The sequence below is a fragment of the Mauremys mutica genome, chromosome 8, assembly GCF_020497125.1.
Source record: "Mauremys mutica isolate MM-2020 ecotype Southern chromosome 8, ASM2049712v1, whole genome shotgun sequence".
Lineage (NCBI taxonomy): Eukaryota > Metazoa > Chordata > Testudines > Geoemydidae > Mauremys > Mauremys mutica.
The window spans coordinates 110,180,481-110,204,443 of NC_059079.1; the positions used below are offsets into that span (position 1 = coordinate 110,180,481).

At 46.1% G+C, this 23,963-nt stretch overlaps 1 protein-coding gene across 5 annotated transcripts in view; it reads left to right on the forward strand.

Moving 5' to 3' along the window:
- Positions 1 to 23,963, forward strand: part of NSD1 (nuclear receptor binding SET domain protein 1) — a 115,937-nt gene that overhangs the window by 35,573 nt on the left and 56,401 nt on the right. For 4 of the 5 annotated variants that reach the window (XM_045026763.1, XM_045026765.1, XM_045026766.1 and 1 more), the window contains exons 3-4: positions 2,081 to 2,253; positions 4,820 to 7,388. In XM_045026763.1, coding sequence (XP_044882698.1) covers positions 2,081 to 2,253; positions 4,820 to 7,388 — 2,742 coding nt within the window. The remainder of the gene's footprint in view (positions 1 to 2,080; positions 2,254 to 4,819; positions 7,389 to 23,963) is intronic. The other variant, XM_045026764.1, reaches the window with a different exon arrangement.

The following is a 23,963-nucleotide window of genomic DNA, read 5'->3' on the forward strand; positions in this document are numbered from 1 at the left end:
GTCTCACACTCAGGATACCCCTCTGGGGGAGGTAACAGTAATGGGGGATTCGATCATTAGAAATATAGCTAGTTGGGTTTGTGATGACCGGGAGAACCACCTGGTGAATTGCCTGCTGAGTGCGAAGGTTGCAAATCTCTCGAGACATCTAGACAGACTTATATGCAGTGCTGGGGAGGAGCCGGTGGTCGTGGTACATGTAGGTACCAATGACATAGGGAAAGCTAGAAGAGGCTGCTAGGTAAGAGGAGGGGTTTAGGGTTATTAGGAACTGGGGAACCCTTTGGGAAAGGAGGAGCCTATCCAGGAGAAATGGGCTCAACCTGAACCAAAATGGAACCAGATTGCTGGTGTGTAACGCTAAAAGGTGGTAGAGGAGTTTCAAAACTAATGGCTGGGAGAAGCTGACAGGTACAGAGAAGCACATGGTTCAGACAGAGACATCCCTTAGGGGAGGTTCTCTTCACAGGGATTCTCTGTCCTAGTAAAGGGGAGAGGATCGAAGTTGATAAAGTGCAGGTAGGAACTGAAGAGAAACAGTCCAATGAAAGAGTTCCACCCAGTTATCTTACATGAAGGCCGACAACTAAATTCTGACAAATTTTAGAAGTGCTTGTGTACAACTGCTAAAAGGCTAAATACGAAGATGGGGGAACTCGAGTGCTTGGTATTAAATGAGGATATTGATGTAGTCGGCATCACAGAAACTCGGTGGAATGATGATGATCAATGGGGCACGGTGACAGCAGGGTACGAACTGTATAGGGATGACGGAGCAGATCGCACTGGTGGGGGACGTGACACTGTATGTGAAAGAAAGCGTAGAGTCAAATATAGTACAAATCTTCAATGAATCAAACTGTCCCATCGAATCTCTCAGGATAGAAATTCCGTGCTTGAATAATAAGCGTATCGCAGCAGGGATATACTCCTGCCCACCTGACCAGGGTGGTGGTGGTGATTGTGAAATGCCAAGGGAGATTAGAGAGGCTATAAAAATAGAAAACTCAATAATAATAATAATAATTAATAATAATGGGGGATTTCAACTATCTCCGTATTGGCTGGGTACATGTCACCCCAGCACGGGATGCAGCAATAGCATTTCTAGACATTATTAATGACTGTGTCTTGGAGCTGGTAGTCCTGGATCCCACAAGGAGGGAGGCAGTTTTTGGTTTAGTTCTAAGTGGAGCACAGGATATGGTAATAGTGACCATAATGTAATTAAATTTAACATCCTTGTAGGGGGGAAATACCAAAGAAGCCACCACAGTAGCATTTAACTTGAAGAAAGAGAGCTACCAAAAATGAGGAAGCTAGTTAAATGGAAATTAAAAGGAATAGTCACAAGAGTGAAATGCCTGCCAGCTGCATGGGAACTTTTTATAAAACCATAACAGAGGCTCAAACTAAATATCTTTTTTTTTTTTTTTTTTTTTTTACTTTGGAATATATAAGACCAAAAAAATGCCACCATGGCTAAACATTTTAATCCCCTTAACCACCTCTTTTATTCTGAAGTACACTCTACCTTGATATAACGCTGTCCTTGGGAGCCAAAATATCTTACCACATTATAGGTGAAACCGTGTTATATTGAACTTGCTTTGATCCACCGGAGTGTGCAGCCTCCCCCCCTCCCCAGAGCACTGCTTTACCGCGTTATATCCAAATTCGTGTTATATTGGGTGGTGTTATATCGAGGCAGCGGTGTATGTTGCACTTTACATTAATTTCCTGCCACAGAGGGAGATGGTTGGCTTGTTTGCACCAAACTCCAAGTCTTTGCTCCTGTGAGGAAGAGTCCTCTAAGCCTGACTATCAACTATTTAACAGCAAACTCCACTCCAAGATGCAAAATATCAACCAAAAGCAAGGAAAACTAAGACAAAAGCATGCCCACCAACCCTCTGACTAGGAGTTCTCCTAGCTGGCATTTTTTTAGGATTTTAGGAAGATGTTAGGAGAATGTGTGGAGAATCTGCTAATAAACATGATTCCACTTTCTGTGCTTTCTTTCCCACACTAGTATGCTGTTTTAAGCAAGACAATAATCCTGTTTAATTTCTTTAAATAGTTTCCAATCGGAGACCATATCGAGAGTACTGCGTAGATGCCTTAGGAGACCCTTCTGAGAAAGCCTGGGTTGCAGGAAAAGCTATTGTACTTTTTGAAGGCAGATATCAGTTTGAAGAGCTACCTGTCCTTCGGAGAAGAGGGAAGCAAAAAGAAAAAGGCTACAAGCACAAGGTAAAGCTTCTGTTCTTGGTAGCTTGCTTTGCTCACTCTTTGCTGGGATTAAAAAGTAGCTTGCGTTTGCACAGTCAAATTGTTCTTCTATATCTGGAAACGCACCCTAAAAATGTGTTTGTGCAGTGATAATTGTGAGGCACAGCTGGTAAATTGATGTGCAGAATTCCTGTGATGATCAGAGTTTTTAAGCCACAAGGAGTTTCTAGACTTGCTCCTCTTTAAGGGCATGGTCTGTAGTTTGTAAGTTACCGTAGAGAGTATTCGGAGAGGTGGAGAAGTTGTCACCCTGTCACAGTTTGACATACTCACTATCTATCCGTTTTATTCAGCATTACAGTTCTATTGATGTGAAATATCAATGATGATGATTAAAAGTGTGCATTTGGAAGTAGCTTGCTGTGCTCTCCAGTGACCTCTCCTGGCTGACTCAGGGACAGACCATGCTTCTAGTCTGTATTAGACCACTACATAAAATACAAGGATAGGGTTTTGAACCCTGCTTCTGTAATAAGTTGTATAAGCACTTAGAGTTCCTTCTGATTTGACTTAGAAAGTGCCTTACCGATCAGACTTTGGGAGGGAGTTGCATAGTCTAGCACAGGGGTCGGCAACCTTTCAGAAGTGGTGTGCTGAGTCTTCATTTATTCACTCTAATGTAAGGTTTCACGTGCCAGTGATACATTTTAACGTTTTTAGAAAGTCTTTCTATAACTCTATAATATATAACTAAACTATTGTTGTATGTAAAGTAAATGAGGTTTTTAAAATGTTTAAGAAGCTTCATTTAAAATTAAATTAAAATGCAGAGCCCCCCGGAGTGGTGGCCAGGACCCGGGCAGTGTGAGTGCCACTGAAAATCAGCTTGTGTGCTGCCTTCGGCACGTGTGCCATAGGTTGCCTACCCCTGCTCTATTTCAAAGGTACAACCCTGGAGCAGACCTGCCTTTGTACAACATAATATAATACAAACGTCCTGCCCTGCAAAAGATATAAAGATAACTGAAGAAATTCACCAGTTCAGCATTATTAAAGTGAGGGAATACAGAAGGCCACTGGAGCCAGAGAGAAGCAGTTTTATCTTATACTGATAGTTTAACTGCTGACAGTAGTGGCTCCTTTGTTAGTGGGACAGATATAATTGTCTCAGTTAAGTGATTGGGTGATTGTAGTAAAAAGCACCAGAGGATTCACTACTCTTATGCTTTCCTTTCTCCTGGTTCCTTTTGTGTGGGGGATATTCCTCACCTCTTCATTCAGCATTTGCAGTTCTCTCCCTTTGTTCCCAGGCGCGTGCCCCAAGACTCAGGAGGTCCATGGCTTGAGTCCAGTTCTGTGAATTGCTGGGGTGTAGTGCTGGCATGGCTGCACCTATGTAAACCAAACACATTGCCTACTTGGTATTCTGGGTTTGTATCAGCAAGGGGGTTGCCTGCCAGGATCTCCTGCAGAGCTGCAAAGGATCTGGCTGCCTTGTGCCACTGGGTTACTTGCCATTATTTAGTCAGCTGAGATTCTGTAGATCACCCTTTAAAAGAACAGTGGTGGGAATTCAAACTGCTCCCGTGACCTGGGGTTCATTTTGGTTCAGGAGTAGTAATGAAAATCTACAGTTTGTCTTTGCTCAGCTAAGAGCAACAAACCCTGATTGAAAGCCAGGCTTCTTTAAAACGACTGGTGTTCAGTCGGGCACTTACAGGAGGTGCCTATCCAATGCCCTGGGCACCTTTTCTTGTGTTAAGGGTACAAAACTCAACATGGATCCTGGGAGCCTTCTAAGCAGAAAGAACAGCCCAGTGTGTTAGGGTTAGGCACATCCCTGTGAAAGTGGCGGGTTTGTACGTGGGGTGGAAGAGAAGGGGGATGCTGTGGGGAGAACAAGGTGAGATGCAGTGTGAAATAAATGGAAGCAAGAGGGGTCAGGACAGAGCAAACCAGCACTTTCTTTATGGCATGTTTTAGAGAGATGCATGCTGAGGCCCCTCTGATGGCCCAGTGGTTGGTGCTCTGCCCTGCCATGCAGGGGTCCCATGTCGGATTCTCCTTCCTGATGGCTGTTGTGCAGGTTGCTGCATTAGATGCATGCTGGGAGGCCAGTGCATTCAGTCTCTGAGGAAGGCCAGTGCTGTCAGGCACCCCTTTTGTCAGTAGTGACAGGTTGCGGGGGGATTGCGCACCCCTCCCTCCTTTGCTGGAAGAAGGATGTCGGACTTGATTCAGGCTTGAGAGTGTTGGTGTGACACATTACAGAACACTGTAGGGCTGTTATTGCAGAAGCTTCAGTAGCACTAGGAAAGCACACAGGCCATTAATTTACTAGTATTGTGATCCAAACAGTTCTGCAGCTGGGAGTTCATGGGTGATTTCAGTTGGAGTCCTATGCATTTGTGCTCCATGGATGTGCTGTCCAGGAGCCATGTTAGCCATGAGGTGCTGGACTCCAGTCCTGGAGACTGCTGCTGCGTTTTGCATACACTAGAGCATCTCTTGCGTGTTGTTTCACTCGATGGTTCTGTTAAATGTTTGTTTGAAGGTAACCTCTCTTTGTTTTCTCTCAAACATTCAGGTTCCTCAGAGGTTTATGGCAAAATGGGAAGTCAGTGTTGGACATGCAGAAGAATTCCTTCTTAAGGGGACTGAGGATCAGAAGTGTAGTCAGAATCCCAGCAAGCTGAACAGTGAGGATGTGCTGTTGGAATCCTGCACTAATGGCCCTGTAATGGAACCGGACAGGCAGCTGAATGGCTGTTTTAAATCATTGACGTTTGACTCCAAACACTTAGCCAGGGAGAAGGGAAGGTCGTGCACTAAATCACAAGTGAAAAAGAGCTCAGACAGCAGGAAAAGGACTAGAGTAAAAAAGAGCAGCACCAGACTGGAAGCATCTAGGAGAGAAATTGGAGGAAAGGCACCAGAGAACATAGTTAGAAACAGGGTTGCTGGGGACCTGCCGGATAAACATGCATCACATGAACTTTGCCGGATAGCAAACAGCCTAACAGCAGCCAATGGTGCCGTGGAAAACTACTTGCTCTCTTCTTTTGGAGAAAGACGTTTTGAGAAGACAGCTTTGAAACAGGAGTATCAGGCTCCTCATGGTGACTCCCTACGGGACACACTGAAAGTGGATTTGCTTTCTAGCAGCTCTACAGAGAGAGAGAAAAGCCCTGTAGGCATTCTTTGCAGTTCCAAATTACAGGTACACTATTCGACCGCTGACACTTCTATTGAGAAAAAGCAAACGGAGTCCGATTCGCTTACTTCCTTCTCAGATGATGGGACCAGTGATCTAGATACCGGGGACCAAAGTTCTGAGGCAGCCTGCAGTGCTCTGGAGATTAGTGACTCTGCAGATAAAGAAGAAAAGGAATTCTGTACAGGGATGAGGGGAAACAGTAAATGTTCCATGTATCTCTCTCAAAACAGCAACAGAAGAGCTAGGAAAAGGTTATCTAGAGATCACAGAACTCCAGCAGGCCCTGTAGGTGACAGAAGTGATGCTGAATCTGTAGATGGGGAGCTCCAAGGAGCAGCCTCGGACACTGAGATGCCTGTTATTGCTCTAGAGTGTACTTCAGCTATGAGAAATGACCATCTTTCCCTTGCAGATAAGCACCCTACACCCCAGAATGTTTGTCGGGAGAGCTCCCACACTGGGATTACAAATCAACTGAATCTACACCTGAAAAACCTCAAAGTGCCCCGGCTCATAAGTATAAGAAGCAAACACAAGGAGAGTGCTGCTGGGACAGACCCCCCTCTCCTAGAAGAGGAATGTGGTGTGAATTGCTGCTCTTCTGACACCAAAGGTTTCACTGGTCCGCCTGCCAAGAGTGGGAAAGTTGATAGTCAGGAACCATTAAATAATGTGCATGAGAGAGCCAGGGATTCTGCTGAAATAGAGACTGCTGTGGTGAAGCATGTCCTGTCAGAGCTGAAGGAACTGTCCTTTAGGTCCCTTGGTGATGAAGCTAGTGACTATGGGGCACCTAAGACCACAGCACCCTTACTCTTCTCTTCTGCCTCTGGGCAGAGTCGTTTGCCCATTGAGCCAGACTACAAATTCAGCACCTTGCTAATGATGTTGAAAGATATGCATGATAGTAAGACAAAAGAGCAGCAGCTGATGTCAGCTCAGAATATGGTCCCGTATCGAAATGCTGGCATGAGCAGTTCCTCTGGAAGTAATTCTGCAAGTGGCTTGAAGGCTTTGGGTACAAAAGGACCCACTTATAAATTAGAAAAAAATGGGGATTGTGTTCTGGAAGCAACATGTCAGAACCCCAGTGCGAGTGAATCCTCTTTTTCGTGCAGCACTACAGCCAAGATAACTGGGCGGAGTACTAACAAAAGGGAGTCCACAGATCCTGCTCTTTCCAGTTCGAATGGCACAAACTGCATCTCAAGACACAACTGTTCACAATCTAAGCAGTCATCCAAACTAGCAGATCATGCAACATCAGTCAGAAAGGATTTAAAACTAGAAGGGCTGAGCAAGCCTCTAAATCAGGTCTCTAGTAATATAGCGGAGAAAGCATCCCTCCCGTGCAGGGATATGCAGGGATTGGTTACTAGTCTTGTTTATAATGAAATAGAAGAAACTGCAAGGAAAGAGTCTCTTGAGTTAATGGAACACTCCACTGATGAAGACTCTGCATGTTCATCTGATGACAATTTAGATCATGTCAGGAAGAGGCCTGAACCTCATAAAAATACTGAGAGTTGCACTTCTGCTGAAAATGGTGAGGGCCTAGAGTTGGATTCAGAAAGCTCCCTGGGGGATGAGTCTAATGATGTAAACCATGTAGCACCCAAGAAGCGATGGCAGCGTTTTAACCAAAGCAGTGCTAGAACCAGTCGGCACGTCCATAGATCTAGGGACGAAGAGAGCTCCAGGGGCACCTTTGGGGGCCTGAATTCTAGTGACTTTTCACTAAAGGGAAAGGAGTGCCTGGAGCACAGGCCTCCCACCCTTTCCCCGGGGCTTGAGGGAGACCTGACAGACCAGGACTGGGAGAATCACTTAGACTTAGTTGTGAAAAGTTTGAATGTATGTGATAAGCCAAACAATGATGTGATGCATTCAGAATCAGAGCTTTGCCGTTTTGCTTCCCAGTCTGAGTTCTCTTCACAAGGTAAGGAGTTTGATTTACACCTAAGAGTGTGTGTGCATGCGCGTGTGCATGTGTGGCCATGCATGTGTGCATTCGGTAACCCTGTACTTTAAAAATATAAAACATCATGTTATTGACTGGTCTAAACGGAACGTTGAGGGCAGCTAGCTGCACGCAGTTTCTGGCGTCGTGTTCTTAGACGTCTCCCAGTAAAGGGTGAAGTAGAGAGGAGGTTGTTTGATTACATGAGGATTGATTTGTCATATTGGTCTAAAAGCTGAAATATATTGTGGAGAGAGATTAGCTTCTCCATAGTGAAGGGAGAAGTGAGTGTCTCTTATAAGCTGGTTTTCACCTCCACCCTCTTCCTGAAAGGTTACAACTTGCTCTTACACTGGGTAGGCTGGTTCCAGAAAGTCTGGAGGAAAACAGGTTCTGCTCTTTGAACAGTTTGGTTTTGGCTCATTTTCTCTCACACAGTTGAGCCTAGTGACCACATTTGCTTTGTTCTGTTGGTCTCAATAAGGGCTGATGCCTCGACTGTGTTTTAGGGTGGGAGTTAATTAACTATTACAAGGGGTTATTTGGAAAGCTTGTGGAGTTCCTAACCCACAGGCTATTTTGGAATGGATGTTGCTGTGTTGACATTCATATTGTCCATGAGGCGAGGAGCAGGAAGGAGAGAACCACGTGGGAGGCAGGGGCTGAATAAGATCTGGAAGAGAATGTAGATGGAAGCTTCAGCTCAGGTGAGGTGTTCTGGGAAGCAGGAGGGAGGTATCTGCAGAGGGATGGAATGTAGAGGAGCTCATGAGGTCTGCAGGGGCTCCCATCATTCAATAGTTCTGAAAAGTTTGATAACACTGAGGAAATTCAGTGGAGTTGCTCAGGTGTAGCTGAGGTAGAGGTTTGTCTGCAGACTCATATTTCCATTGGTGATGCATGAACCAGAAAGAACTGAGCTTGGCTTTCAGATCCCAGAGTGAGCTGTAAGGCACTGGATTTGGTGCCATATGACATTTTGATTAAAGAACTAGAAAAATATAAAATGAACATATAGTGCATGTTAAATGGCTTAAAAGCTGGCTAACTGATAGGTCTCAAAATGTAATTGTAAAATGGGGAATTATCAGTGAATGGGTGTTTCTAGCAGCATTCTGCAAGGATGAGTTCTTGGCACTATGCTATTTAACATTTGTATTAATGACCTGGAAGAAAACAAAATCATCACCAATAAAGTTTGCAGATGACACACAAATTGGGGGAGTGGAAAATAATGAAGAGAACAGGTCATTAATACAGAGCGATCTAGATCGCTTGGTAAGCTGGGTGCAGGCAAACAATAGACAATGTAATGTGGTTAAAAATGTGTCTCTAGGAACAAAGAATGTAGATCATTCTTACATATGGGGGACTCTCCTGGGAAGCAGTGACTGACAAGGATCTGGGGCCCGTGGTGGATAAATAGCTGAACATGAACTCCCAGTGCAACACTGTGCCCAAAAGGGCTAATGCGATCCTGGGAGGCATAAATGGGAATCCCGAGGTTATTTTATTTTCGTATTTGGAACTGATGAGACCACTGTTCCTCTACTGTGTCTAGTTCTGGTGTCCATAATTCAAGAAGGATGTTGATAAATTGGTGAGGGTTCAGCGGAGAGCCACAAGAATGAGTAAACAATTAGAAGACATACCTTATAGTGACAGACTCAAGGAGCTCAATTTATTGATTGTAACAAAGAGAAGGTTAAGGGATGACTTGTTTACAGTCTAGAAGTATCTGTATAGGGAACAGGTATTTAATAATGGGTTCTTCAGTCTAGCAGAGAAAGGTAGAACATGATCCAATGGCTGGGAGCTGAAGCTAGACAAATTCAGACTGGAAATAAGGGGCAAATTTTTGACTCTGAGCGTAATCATCCACTGGAACCATTTCCCAAGGGTTGTGGTGGATTCTCCATCACTAGCAATTTTAAATCAAGCCTGGATGTTTTTTTCTAGGTGATCTGGTCTAGGAATTATTTTGGGAAAGTTCTCTGGTCTCTGTTCTACTGGTGGTCCACACAATTGTCCCTTCTGGCCTTAGAATCTATGAATCTTGCAGTTTTGGCCATTAGGAAAGCAGCATTAATCTGAGCAAATTTAATAGAGAGTCATTGAGACACAATGAACATGGGACCTCCACAAGGCCAATTTTACATAGTCACTTTTCCGAGCAAAACAGAGCTTTGTAGTAGCCTGGATGGGGAACTCTGATGTGGTTAGTGTGTGGAGTGGATGGCCGAGTGCTTAGATCAAAGGCGCAGGGGCCCTTCCCTGGGAGTGGATAACAGGTCAAACTACAACTTTGACAAGGGATAGCATCTCCAGTGCTAATGCGGGGACAAGGGCAGAGGAACGTCTATGGTTTTGTTGTGTTTATCACTTACAGTTCAGTACAAGACTAGATTTTTAATTCCTGTATGTAAAGATTTTACAGTAACTTCTGTTTCAAGCCTGATTCAGTTTTCCTTTTCTATTTTTCTATATTTGTATTTAGCCCATTTCCAGCGTTAGACTCTAAATAAAATTGTCTGTTTTCTCCCCCACCTTGTGCAGACGGCTTTATCTGAAAGAAGAGTAGTGGTAAACCAGGGGACTGAGGGGGCAAATAGGGTCCAACACAACTTGTCTTCATCATCGAGGGAGCAGCTGTAAATTAAAACACCTTCAAATGAAGGTTATTAGGTGGCAGTGAAAATAAAATCTTAATTATTTTGTCTTCCCTTGAAAAGACCTGATCCCCCAAACTGCGTTGTGGGGCAGAAGTCGAATCCAGGAGCCAGTGTTACAAAACCACCATCAATTTTTATAATGGCAAGAATTATAGAATTTGAGCTTAGTTTCCACTCATTTTGCTGTGTGTTTACTGTTCATGTCGGTTTACTCTGCCACATGCCCTTTTTATGTTAGTCGTTATTTCCTGTTGCCATCGGTGCGTGCCACGGCACAAAACAGACAGGCACCTGCTGCCCCACTGGGCAGCTGTAGATAGGCTCAACAGGTGTATAATACACTGGTGACCAGGTGACGGTCCCATCTCAAAATGGTGACATCTTAAGTAATTCATTGAATCCTCTGTTTGTTGTTACATAGTTTCTGAGCACCCAGCAGTGTGTTGGTGTTTCACAAAAACAAAGGTGTAATCCCCAGCCCAAGGCGGTGCCAGGTAAATCAGCAGTGACACAGGAAACAGTCACCAACCAGCAAAGGGAGAGACGTGAGTGCGAAGGTCTCGAGGGTGCTCGAGGGGCATCCATGTCCTGATGATTTGGTGATCCTTTTAGAACGTGAACGTGAACCCCTCATCTTGTTAAGGAGAAATGGTAGGAGGGACTGGAACAAAGTGAGGGAGAGGGCTTGGCAAAGAGGCAGGAGGACCCTTGCAGATAACTAGGGCTTCGTGGCAGTCATGGAGGGTGTGGAAGTCATGGATTCCGTGATTTTCCACGACCTCTGTGACGTCTGCAGAGGCCAGTGTGGCTGACTCCAGGGCCGCCCAAGTAGCTGGCCCCGGGACCTGCCACTGCTGAAGCAGCTCTGCAGCCAGACACTTGGGCGGCCCCAGGGCCAGCCACACCAGCCTCTGCTCTGGGCAGCTGGCACCGGTACTACCAAGCAGCGGCTCCAGGGCGGATGGAGCAGCCGCTGCTGGTGGTCCCCAAGGCAGCTGGAGCAGCTGATGTTCCAGTGGCCCCCGGCAGCTGGTGCCGCTGCCCCCTGGGCACCCCCCAGCAGCTGCCCCCCAGGTCCTTCCCCAGCAGTGCTCCCCCCCCTCCCCCCCAGTTGAGTCATGGGTGTTTATAGTATAAGTCATGGACAGGTCACAGGGCTGTGAATTTTTGTTTCTTGCCCATTACTTTTACTAAAAATGCCCTTGACTAAATCGTAGCCTTACAGAGAGCACATGGAGGTGTTGGTAAGCAAGAGAGGCAGAAAGGAGGGCGGGCGGGAGAGGGCTGCTTAGGTGGCCTCCATGGACATTGGCCGACAGCTGCATTGGGCAGGAGAGCTCTAGCTGCAGGGACAGGTGTGCTGATAAGTTACAAATTAGAGTGATGTCCACAGTGAAGCCTAACCCCAGCCCAGCCTTTCCCCACTGCCGCCTACCCAACTGTAACCTCACCCCTGGGGAAATGCATAGGCTTTGAGCATGCCCTCAAGGACATAGATTCTGCCTCTGTCAGACCAAGGGGCTGAAGATTCGTTGTATATAGTAGAGCACAGAGAACGCTATGAGATCACCCTTGTAGTGGTGGTGCTGAGTAAACGTGTCATGTTGTGAAGAATACACACATGGAAGCTGTTCTGCCTTCCATGGTATCGGACAAAGGTTGGCTGTTAGGAAGGCCGAGAAAATTGTACATGCTGTGACCTTTCCCCAGTCCATAAACACGCTGGGGGTTTGGCAAAGAATGGTTGGTGGCTTATGAACGAGACTAGTTTTCCTCACAGTAGCTGCGCTTTGAGAGAGTACGGCTAATCCTTGTCTGCAGCAGCCAGCATAAGGCCTTCTCTATGCTTCACAAGCTTTATTGATACAGCCGTGCCAGCAGAGCCCTAGTGTAGATGCAGCGTATGCCAACAGATGTTTTTCTGTCAGCATAGTAACACCACTTCCCCGAACAACCCAGGCAACCTTAGCTCTGCCCTTTTCCAGCGGTGCTGCAGTACGCCCCGTTCATTTCACTGACAACCACACAGTTGCTGAAATGTACAGGGGTGTTAATAATCCACACCCCTGAGCGACATAAGTTATAGCAACCTAAGCGCCAGTGTAGACAGTGCTACATCGATGGGAGAGCTTCTTCTGCTAACATAGCTACTGCCTCTCGTAGGAGGTGGAGTAATTAAGCTGACAGGAGTGCTCTCTCCCGTTTGGTTTAGAATGTCTTCACCAGAAGCACTACAGTGGCACCTCTAGCATTTCTAGTGTAGATGTACCTTGTCTACCCCATATGACAAGGACCAGAAAAGCCTGGATCTCTTTGGGCGAAACCTTGCAATTCAGGATCACAACTCTCAGATGGTCATGTCCAAATATAACTCTACAAATCATAACAGATTCCCTGCTTTTATTGAACATCTGCCATGCGAACACAGGAAGCAATTCCAGTCCATTATCTCAGAGGGCCAGTTGGTGGCCAGAACTGCTCTTCAGGCACCCTTAGATGCTCTGGACGCTGCTGCCAGGTCTGTCTTCCTGGCGGTGGTTAGTTTCTGAGTGAAGTGTAGAACACGATGGTCAAAGGGGAGGTCCTCCATCGTAAACTGTTCTGGGAGACCACCAGTGAGTCCTTGCACACACTGAAGGACTTTAGAGCTACTTTGTGTCCTGGGCACGTACACACCTACAAATAAGAAAAGGTTTAGTAGGTCACAGACTGCCCAGAGATCACGTCCTGCTCCTTGTTCTGGGTTCAATGGCTCCACCGAATCCCTCATAAAGAGAGACAGATTTCAGAGAGAGAGAGGACCGCCCAACCGTCCTCCATGACCACCCAATCATCTTTGAAGCAACAGTTTTGATGGGTCAGTTGAGGATTTGACTCCTCCCGCACCTCTGGATTTATAGCTACATCCGTTGGCCCCACATCCCCTGCTTTGGAGACCACCTTGCCCATTTCCTCCATGCTTGGAGGCAGATCACTACAGATAAGAGGGTGAAAGAGGTCATAACATTGGGCTATACCATCCATTTTACATCACTCCCTCTCTTCCACCTCCCTTCCCTGTCCCTTTCATGGACCCCTCTTATGAGCTTTTATTGAGACAAGAAGTGAACTCTCTCCTTTGATTAGCAGCAATAGAGTCAGTTCCTCCTCCTCACAGTGGCAAGGGATTTGACTCAGAGTGTTTCCTTCTGCCAAAGAAGGATGGTGGGTGGAAACTGATCTCAGATCTAAGGCTTCTCAACAAGATTGTAAAACCTCAGAAGTTCAGGATGGTGAAAATAGTCCACATTCATCCCTGTACAGGAGATACAGTTTATAGGGGCATATTTGGACTCATTGATGGCCAGAGCCTATCTTCCTTTAGACAGATCTGTAACCTTGTCAGGTCTGGTATGGGCAATTCAGGGGTGCCCTTGAACCACAATAAGGAACTGTCTTCAGCTCCTGGGACACATGGCAGCTTGCAACTTTGTGGCCGATCATGCAAGGCTATGCCTCCACTGCTTCCAGGGTCGGCTCAGAATGACTTGTTCTCCTGTCAGCCGCACTCTGGACAGACAGGTGACAGTATCTCTACAAGGGGAGGGATTCCCTCAACTGATGAAGGATCAACTCTGCGTCTGTGCAGCTGTTCCTTTCTGTTGCCTAGCCCCCTCGGTGACTTTAATAACAGATGCATAACTGTTGGGATGGGTAGCACACCTGAGTGCCCTTACGACTCAGGACACATGGACAACTCAGAAAACCAGTCTCCAGATCAGTAGAGCGCTGCAAATCTGCAGATATCTACTTTATACCTGTGGATATCTGCATCCATGGATCATTTTTGTGGCTCATGGATGGATGCGGATCCAAATTTTATATTTAGAGCCCTGCAAATCTGCAGATAACTGCTTTATATCCACAGACCTTGTTTAAGGGTCGCAGCTCGGATGTGTAGGGTGGGGAGATTGGAGCCTTGATGGCAGATCCCCCCTTTATGGTGTCCTTAAAGGACAAGGTCTCTACTTCCACACTCTACATTCTTACCTAAGGTTCTTTTGGAGTTTCACCTTAATCAATCCACTCAGTGTTTTTCCCGAAGCCATGTAGTTCTCTAAAGGAATCCTGTGTACTTCCTGTGTATGTTAGAAGGGCATTGGCCTTCTGCTTAGATAGGACCAAGCAATTTAGGAAGTCACCTAGTCTGTTTCCTTCATGGATAGGTCCACAGGGTCCTCTATCTCTACTCAGAGACTATGGAGATGGGTATCTGTTGTGCTGTCTGGAGTAGCTCACAACCGTGAGTGCCTGCCTCAGGGCAGATGGTCAGAAAACAAGGGCTGACACTCCAAACTGATGGTATGTTCTATAATTAGATTTCACCAAGCCAATGACAAATGTGAACTCCTGGATCACTAAACAGTCTTACATTGGAGTCACAGATAGTCCCCTTAGACTCTCCAGTCTGTCTTGCCACCCAGACAAATGAGAGTTATTGAGAGGTTTAAGCTGGTAAAATATCTGTATAGGTGAATCACAGTTTGTAACTCCAAATGGTGGCAGTGATGTAATGAACTGCCTGTTCCCCAAAAGTCTTTCCAGGGTACCCAGATTGTCTTTTGGGATCTCTGCTTTGCACCTGGCACGCTTCCCTGTAAGAGTCCAAACAGTCCAGAGATAACAGATCTTTTTTTGAATCCATATTTATAGTATTGTCACACAGAAAGTAAGCTGATAGTGTCTCTAACCCTGTGGGCTTTTCCTTTGATGATGTGTGTGAGGAATGTACTTAGGGCTTATCTACACTGGCACTTTATAGTACTGAAAAAACAACCCCCCTGAGCACTGCAAGTTTTGGTGCTGTAATGTGCCAGTGTAGACAGTGCCCCAGCACTGGGAGCTGCACCCCTCGTGGTGGGGAGGGATAGCTCAGTGGTTTGAGCATTGGCCTGCTAAACCCAGGGTTGTGAGTTCAGTCCTTGAGGGGGCCACTTAGGGATCTGGGGCAAAAATCAGTACTTGGTCCTGCTAGTGAAAGCAGGAGGCTGGACTCAATGACCTTTCAAGGTCCCTTCCAGTTCTAGGAGATAGGTATATCTCCAATTATTATTAAACTGGTGACTATACAAGCCACGTTAAAGTGCTTTAACATTGCCAGTGAAAATGTGCCCTTAGTCTTTTGACACCAACCGCTATTCATAACGGCCACTTGCTTTGAAATCAGCATTTTCTGTTAAAGTCCTTAGGTCCTTCATTAGCATTTCACAAGGTATCTTTGATGAGTTATTTAGTTACAGCGTATACACCCTGTAAATGTTTGCTGTTGCATTACAACAGGAACAGATAAGTGAAAACAATACAAGTAACATTCCACAAGTTTTCATGAAGTTTAAACATTTGAACACACACGTATACATTTAACACTTTGATCTGTTCTAACACATAAGTGAATTGGCCTGGGATTCTGACCTAAGCTGGCACTTGGTTTGCCAGCATCATATCATCATTCACCAAATGGTGATAGCACATTTGACCAGATTGTAGGCAACATCTCTGGCACTACAGAAGAACGTACTGGTATCTGAAATATATAGGGCTGCTACATGGGCTTCAGTACATATGTTTCAGAAACATTAGGCCCTGATCCGTGTCAACAGTTCTGATGCAGCACTTCGCTTTGCAGTGTATCTGCAGTTCTGGTCTCTGTTTCGAAGCTCCCTCATCCATTCGGGGTTACTGCTCGGAAGCCACCTGAAGTGGAGCACCTCCTACTCGAAGAAGAGGAGGAGGTTACTCACTTTGTGCAGTAACTGTGGTTCTGCCAGATGTGTCCCCCGGTTGGTGCTCCACTACTTGCCCTCCTGTCCCTCTGCTTCCGACTGGTCCTTAGGGGACTGTGTTAGAGTGAACCTGGGCCTTTGAGTTCCCACGGTGCTACCACACCCAGCCCCAGGAAAGGAGTGGTGAAAGTGGGTCCTCCAGGGTTGCCTAGAGAGGCTGCATAAAAGCAGCCAATTAGAGCCCAGCAGCACCAGATAAAAGGTGCTGCTCTTGCTGGCTGGGTCCTGAGGAGCAAGGAAAGGGGGCTCATTGCTGGTCACAGGAGCTCAAGAAGAGAACCAGAAGACGGATTCTATTGGTACTTGCATTCCACAAGGACAAAGATGATTTGAGAACTTCTGTCCCGAGGCCAGGGTGAAGAGAGAGGCGCTATGTGGGAAAAATCCCAGGGAATAACAGCACGAAACTGAAGGCAGTTGTATGTCGCTGTTGTGTGTAGGGTCCCTGGGTTGGGACCCAGAGTAGTGGGAGAGCCCAGATCTCCCCCATTGGCCACTGGGAAAGTGGCATAGGCACCAAGAAGGGAACAAGGCTTGCTTAGAAGCCTGAGTGAAGGGCAGGATTTAAAGGGCCCAAGGATGCGGCTGAAGACCCCGGTGAGGGCTGACAATTTGTTGGACTCCTTTCTATGCCAGAAGGGGTCCATCCATTTTAGACAGGTTTTAGTAAGGTTACTTAGGGGCTTGGGGTAGTGTCAGGGTGGCTAAATGGAAATGAGGATGTGGAAATAGAAATTACCAAATTTGAGGTGGAAATCAAACCAAATGGGTGGGCCTGGATAATCCTAATCCAAGAATATTAAAGGAACTGGCCCATGGAAATTGCAAGCCCAATAGCAAGGATTTTTCATGAATCTGTAAACTTTGGGGTCGTATGCCACAACTGGAAAATTGCTAATGTAGTTCCTGTTTTTAAGAAAGGGAAGAAAAGTGATCCAGAAACTACAGACCTGTTAGTTTGACCTCAAGTAAAAGAGAAAATAGTTAAGGACATAGCGGTAAACAGTAACTGGGATAAAATACTACATGGTTTTACAAAAGGTAGATTGTGCCAGAACAATCTGATCTGTCTTTGAGAAGACAACTGATTTTTTTAGGTCAAGGAAATGCAGTAGATTTAATCTACCTGGATTTCAGTAAGGCATTTGATCAGTTCCACATGGAAAATTATTAGTTAAATTGGAGAAAATGGGGATTAATGTGAGACTTGAAAGGTGGATAAGGAAGTGGTTAAAGGGGAGACTATAATGGGCATACTGAGAGGTGAACTGTCAGGCTGGAGGGAGGTTACTAGAGGAGCTCCTCAGGGATCAGTCTTGGGACCAATCTTATTTAATATTTTCATTAATGATGTTGGCACAAAAAGTGGGAGTGTGCTAATAAAATTTGTGAATGATACCCAGTTGGGAGGTATTGCCAATACGGAGGAGGACTGGAATACCATACAAGAAGATCTGGACGACCTTGAAAACTGGAGTAATAGAAATGGGGATGATATTTAATAGTGCAAAGTGAAAGGTCATGCACGTAGGGACTAGCAACAAGAATGTTTGCTATCAGCTGGGGACTTCTCAGCAGGAAGCGACAGAGGAAGAGGAAGATCTGGGTGTATTGGCTGATCACAGGAAGACTATGAGCTGCCAATGTGGTACGGCCGTGAAAAAAGGCAAATGAAGTCCTAGGATGCATCAGGCGAGGTATTTAAAGTAGAGACAGGGAAGTGGTGTTACCATTATACAAGACACTGGTGAGACCTCATAAGAAAGATGAAATCAAACTGGAACAGGTGCAGAGAAGGGCTACTAGGATGGTGTGAGGAATGGAAAACCTACCTTCTGAGAGGAGACTCAGAGAGCTTGGCTTGTTTAGCCTAACAAAATGAAGGCTGGGAGGAGATATGATTGCTGTGTGTAAATACATCAGAGGGATAAATACCAGGGAGGGAGAGGAGTTATTTAAATTAAGCACCAATGTGGACACAAGAACAAATGGATATCAACTGGCCATCAACAAGTTTAGGCTTGAAACTAGGTGAAGGTTTCTAACCATCAGAGGAGTGAAGTTCTGGAACAGTCTCCCAAGAGGAGCAGTGGAGAAAAAAACCTAACTGGATTCCAGAAGGACTTTGATAAGTTTATGAAGGGGCTGGTATGATGAGACTGCCTACAGTGGCATGTGGCCTACCTGCGACTGCCAGCAACAAATCTCTCCAAAAGCTGGCGATGGGACACTAAACAGGGAGGGCTTAGAGTTATTACAGAGAATTCTTTCCCAGGTGTCTGGCTGGTGGGTCTTGCTCACGTGCTCAGGGTCTAACTGATCGCCATATTTGGAGTCGGGAAGGAGTTTTCCCCCAGGTCAGATTGGTAGAGACCCTGGGGGGGTTTCAGTGGATGAGAAGCTGGATACGAGTCAACAGTGTGCCCTTGTTGCCAAGAGGGCTAATGGCATTTCAGGCTGTATAAGTAGGAGCATTGCCAGCAGATTGAGGGACATAATCATTCCCCTCTATTCGATATTGGTGAGGCCTCATCTGGAGTACTGTGTCCAGTTTTGGGCCCCACAAGAAGGATATAGAAAAATTGGAAAGAGTCCAGCAGAGGGCAACAAAAATGATTAGGGGGCTGGAGCACATGACTTACGAGGAGAGGCTGAGGGAACTGGGATTATTTAGTCTGCAGAAGAGAAGAATGAGGGGGGATTTGATAGCTGCTTTCAACTACCTGAAGGAGGGTTCCAAAGAGGATGGAGCTCGGCTGTTCTCAGTGGTGGCAGATGACAGAACAAGGAGTAATGGTCTCAAGTTGCAGTGGGGGAGGTCTACGTTGGATATTAGGAAACACTATTTCACTAGGAGGGTGGTGAAGCACTGGAATGGGTTACCTAGGGAGGTGGTGGAATCTCCTTCCTTAGAGGTTTTTAAGGCCCGTCTTGACAAAACCCTGGCTGGGATGATTTAGTTGGGGGTTGGTCCTGCTTTGAGCAGGGGGTGGGACTAGGTACCTCCTGAGGTCCCTTCCAACCCTGATATTCTATGATTTTCTTCAGTAGGATTTGACTTCTGAGCAGTCAAAAAGGCTAACAGTGTTAGGAACTGTTAAGAAAGGGATCCGGCGATAAAACAGAAAATATCATAATGCCACTATATAAATCCCTGGTGCGCCCACACCTGGCATTTCTGGGCACCCCATCTCAAAAAAGATATATTAGAATTGGGAAAGGTACAGAGAAGGGCAACAAAAATGATCAGGGGTATGGAGCAGCTTCTGTATGTTGAGAGATTAAAAAGACTGGAACTGTTCAGCTTGGAAAAGATGATGGGGGTGGAGGGGATGTGATAGAAGCCTATAAAATCATGACTGGTGCAGAGAAAGTGACTAAGGAAGTGTTGTTTACTCCTTCACGGCCCCCAAAACAGCCCACACAATAATCGTCAAGCGAGCAAGCAAATAGCAAACAAATAGACGAACTAGCAGACAGCCCCCCCTCCCCAATCTGTAGTTGGTCCTCCTTCACCTGGAGAACTCCCTCACAAACCTCCTCTTTGTGCTCCTGTTCGCTAACTCCTGTCTGACCAAAAATCTGGTTTTCCCCTTTGCTGGGCCCATTCCTTAGACACAGACTTTAAGGCTATATTTTCAGTATATTTATGTAACTCCTCACACAACCATCCATCCATTTCGCCATAATATTGACACCGGCTTTCGTTTGAGATCTCGCCCAACATTCTTTGAACTAGAGTGCACGTGCCAGACTCAGGAGATTCCTGTAACTGCTTGGCAACCCCTTCATGCCCCTTGCCAGTTGGCACAGGGGTTCTCGGGTCACAGGGTGCACTGGCAGAGCTGGTGGTGCAGAGAGCCGGAGTTCATTGGCAGAGCTGTGGGGTGCCATGGCTCCCCCCCTTAGTCCCCAACCCCTTTTGCCTCCCCTACCCTCCATCCCCGTTTATCCCCTGCCCCAGAATCTCCCTCCCCTCTCTGCAGGCCCAAATCCCTCTCCCCCGCACCCCCACTTCTTCACCCCTCCCATGAAGCAAACAAGTGTCTAATTTCCACCCCAAATATTGGGATTACATTTCCCCCAAAATTGAATTGCTACCCATGACTCTCAAATTGCAGCCACTCACTTCAAAATGTTTTTGTCTTTGGAGCCGGCTTCTGGTTGATTTACCCCTAGATATCTCTGTGGAAGGGTGAGTTCATAGCCATCAATCTGAAGGAGGCCTGTGATTCATGCAGTCATTTGTACTGCTCAGTTTAACACTATACGGCAGCAGAAGGGAACTATTTTTGGGGGAGAGGCTGTAACTTGGGAATCTCTCAGTCAAATGACCTCAAATTTGGATCACTATTACTGTGTTAAACCCCTGTGAAGCACCCCAAATTTCAGAGCACTTCAATTAATCATTTGGATTTTAGAGCACTTACAAGAGTTGAGCTTTAAAGCATATAAAATGGCAGGAGTAGAAACCCTCTAGCTATGTGTAAAAATGTCCATTTTCTGAAATACACTTCACAAGGTAGGTCCCCAGAGATTCAGGGGGTGCCACGCACTACCTTGGGTAATACTCCACTAAGACCATTCTGACCTGCATCACATCAGTAGTTTGATCTCCAGGTAAAGACATGCCACTTAGACTGTTTTGGGGTTTTTTAATGGCTGTTTTATTGCTGGGGCGTAAATCTCTGGAACCCTTGGCTCAAATGACTCCAAATCTGGGTTACTAATCCTACCCTGTGCTCTCCTGAGGCACACCTAATTTCAAAGAAATCTGACTAAGCATGTTGATTTCAGAGGACTTAGAATGGTCCACCTTTAAACAGATGTCATGATGCAACCTTAACTATAGTAGCGCTCCTGCCTAACTATAATTACAGGCTGTATCCTGAACTGCAGAAGTTCTCAGCTACACTATTATTCGCCCTCCCAATTCAAATGGAATATTTGACATATTTCTGGTACCAGTGTAATTGCTACACCAAATGAGCAAAAAGGGAGGATGATTGGAAGTTGCTAGCGGCTGGTATTTTTAAGAAAGTAATCTGGCTGGCAAATGAGGTGGTCTGACTGTTCAATTGAGTCTCTGTACAGATCAATCCTGTAAGCTAAAATATTAAATAACCATTTAATAGTGCAGTGCTACCTGCTGTGTGCGGGGTGGTGGTGATGGCATAGAACGTGCTTGGCTTCCAGGCCAGCTGTGCACCAGGGCCTGCACCTCACCCTGACAGCACCCTACATGGTGCGTTGCTGCCTGCTGGAGATAGCTGTTGTAAGCAAACAGTGTTTGTCGCTTCACTTGTGGCGAAGGTAGATTATTTTTGTACTTATGTAAGCATGAAGCCTCAATAAGGCACAGAGATGCTGCCCGGCCTCCCACTGTTCCCACTTTGTTATGAAGTGTCTCCATTAAAAAATAAATAGAATAGCCCCTCCTATGCACACATGGAGGTGCACAAAAAGCTCATGAAGGAGGAAGATGTTCTTGGCTTGTTCCTAAGATTCTGAGCTCTGGAGAGACTGAAGTGATCAGATTTTAAACATTCAGTGACTAATGGGAATCTCCTGAGAAGGTTGAGATTCAACCAGGAAAGCTGGAAAGTCAGTAGAACAGCATTGCTCAAAAACCAGTGGTGGCGTGTCTCAAAGAGCAAAGGGGGGAGTGAGTGTTGTGCCGTCCTGCTCCAGCAGCCTATTGCATAGAAATGGGGGGGTCGAGCTGAAGCTATTCATTGGCGCCTCCAGGGTTTAGGTGTGTTGCACGGCAATACAGCACAGGCTATTAGGAGTCTTGTCAGAGGTTTAGCTAAGAGTTTAAAAGAGCTGGCTGAGGAACTAGCTGGACCATCAGTGTCGATGGTCAGTAAGGCTTGGAGTACTGGAGAAGCTCCACAAAACTAATGTGCCAATATTTAAAACTACTAACTGGGATGACCGGGGTAGTTACAGGCCTGGCAGGCTGACGCAGATTTTATGGGGGAATTTAATGGGAGAAGTGTCATTAATGCAGATCAACATGGGTTTATGGAAAACAGATCCTGTCAAACTAACTTGCTATCTTCTTTTTTTTATAAGATTTCAGGTTTTGTTGATAAAGGTAGTAGTGTTGCTGTAATATACTTAGATTTCTGTAAGGCGTTTGTAAGAACATTTTGATTAAAAATTAGAATGACACAAAATGCACACGACACATTAAATCAATTAAAAACTGGCTAATTAATGGGTCCCAAAATGTAATAGTAAACGGGGAATTCTCCATCAAGTGGGTGTCTTTCTAGAGGGGTCCAGCAGGGAATGGTTCTTGGCCCTACTCTATTGAAAATATTTATCAGTGACCAGGAGGAAAACAGAAACCCTGACTGATAAAGCTTGGAGATGACACACTAATTGCAGAGTGGAAAACAATAAAGAGTACAGGTTGCTGATACAGAGCGATAGGGATCTCTTTGTGAGCTGGGGCCAAGCAAACTCTGCATTTTAATACACTTAAATGTAAGTGATACATCTAGGAACCAAAACTGTAGGCCATACTTACACGATAAGGGACTCTATCTTGGGAGACAGCGACTGAAAAATGTTTGGGGGGGGGGGTCGTGATGTATAATCAGCTGAGCATGAGCTCCCAGTGAGATGCTGTGGTCAAAAGGGCTAAGGTGATCCTTGGATGCATAAACAGGGTAATCTCAAGTAGACATAGGGAGGTTATTTACTTTTGGGAAAATTCTGTGCCCCTGCAGCGCAGCAGAAAAATGCCTGTCCCCCACCCCACAGCCTCCCTTTGCTTCCTTGAAGATAAAGTGGTTTCTGTGGGGAAGCAAAGAGAAGCTGCACCAGTGCTCACTCACCCCTCCCCGGCAGCTCATGCGGGGGGGAGGTAAATCATTCAGGGGAGAGGGGGCTGGGGATGCCCTGGCCACCCAGGAACATTCGTCTCCATCCTCCTCCTCCCCTCCCACCCCCCGCCTGGGACTGAGTTCCCCCTCCCCTTCCCCTAGCTGCGGGAAGCTCTCTACCGGGCGTGGGTGTGTCTGGCTGCGCTGGCGGGGGCTGGTTCCAGGTGTGGGGTGGTGAGGCTCAGCAGGGGGGGCTTAGGTGTGTGTGTGGGGTGTCTGGATGCATAGGGGTTGGGTGGATGTGGAGCAGCTCCCTGTACAGTGACCCCTTGCCGCACCCGAAACCCCTCCCCACTGAGCCCCCTGCACCCAAAACTCCACCACTGAGCCTCCCAAACTTCCACCCTGGCGAGCCTTACCCCCTGCATCAGGAGCCTCCCACACCCAGACCCCCATCCTACTGAGTCCCAACCAGCTGCACCCTGACCCCAACCCCACTCCCTCAGTCCCTCCCCCACTAAGCTCTAACCACCTTCACCTGGACTCCCCTGCAGAGTCCCATTCCCCCTGCACCCAGAACCCCGTACTGAACCCCCCTGCACCCAGATCCCCCCACCGAGCTGTCTGCATCCAGACTGTGCCACACACAACCATGGTACTCTTGAAATTCTGCACTGAAAAATTAAAATTTTTGCTAAGTTCTGCATATTTTAATTGTCAAAATAACACAAACACAATAACAATATAATCACACCATTTTCAATTCTTTTGGTAATTTATTTCAAAAGACTTGTCAGCAAATAATTGAAAATGGTGTGATTATATTGTATTATTTTGACAAATAAAATACACAGATTTTAAAATATTGTGTGCAGAATATTTATTTTTTTGGCGCAGAATGGCCTCAGGATTAGTTTTTTTGTTTTTTTTACCTCCGTATTTGGCACTGGTGTGGCCACTGCTGGAATCCTGTGCCCAGTTCTGGTGTCCACAGTTCAGTAAGAATGTTGATAAATTGGGGAGGGTTCAGAGTAGACCCACAAGAATGATGAAAGGGTTAGAGAACCTGCCTCAGAGTGACAGACTCAAAGAGTTCAATCTGTTCAGTTTAACAAAGAGAAGGTTAAGGGGTGATGTGATTACGGTCTAGAAGTATCTACATGAGGAACAAATATTTGATAATTTTCTCTTCAGTCTAGCAGAGAGAGCACTAACACGATCCAG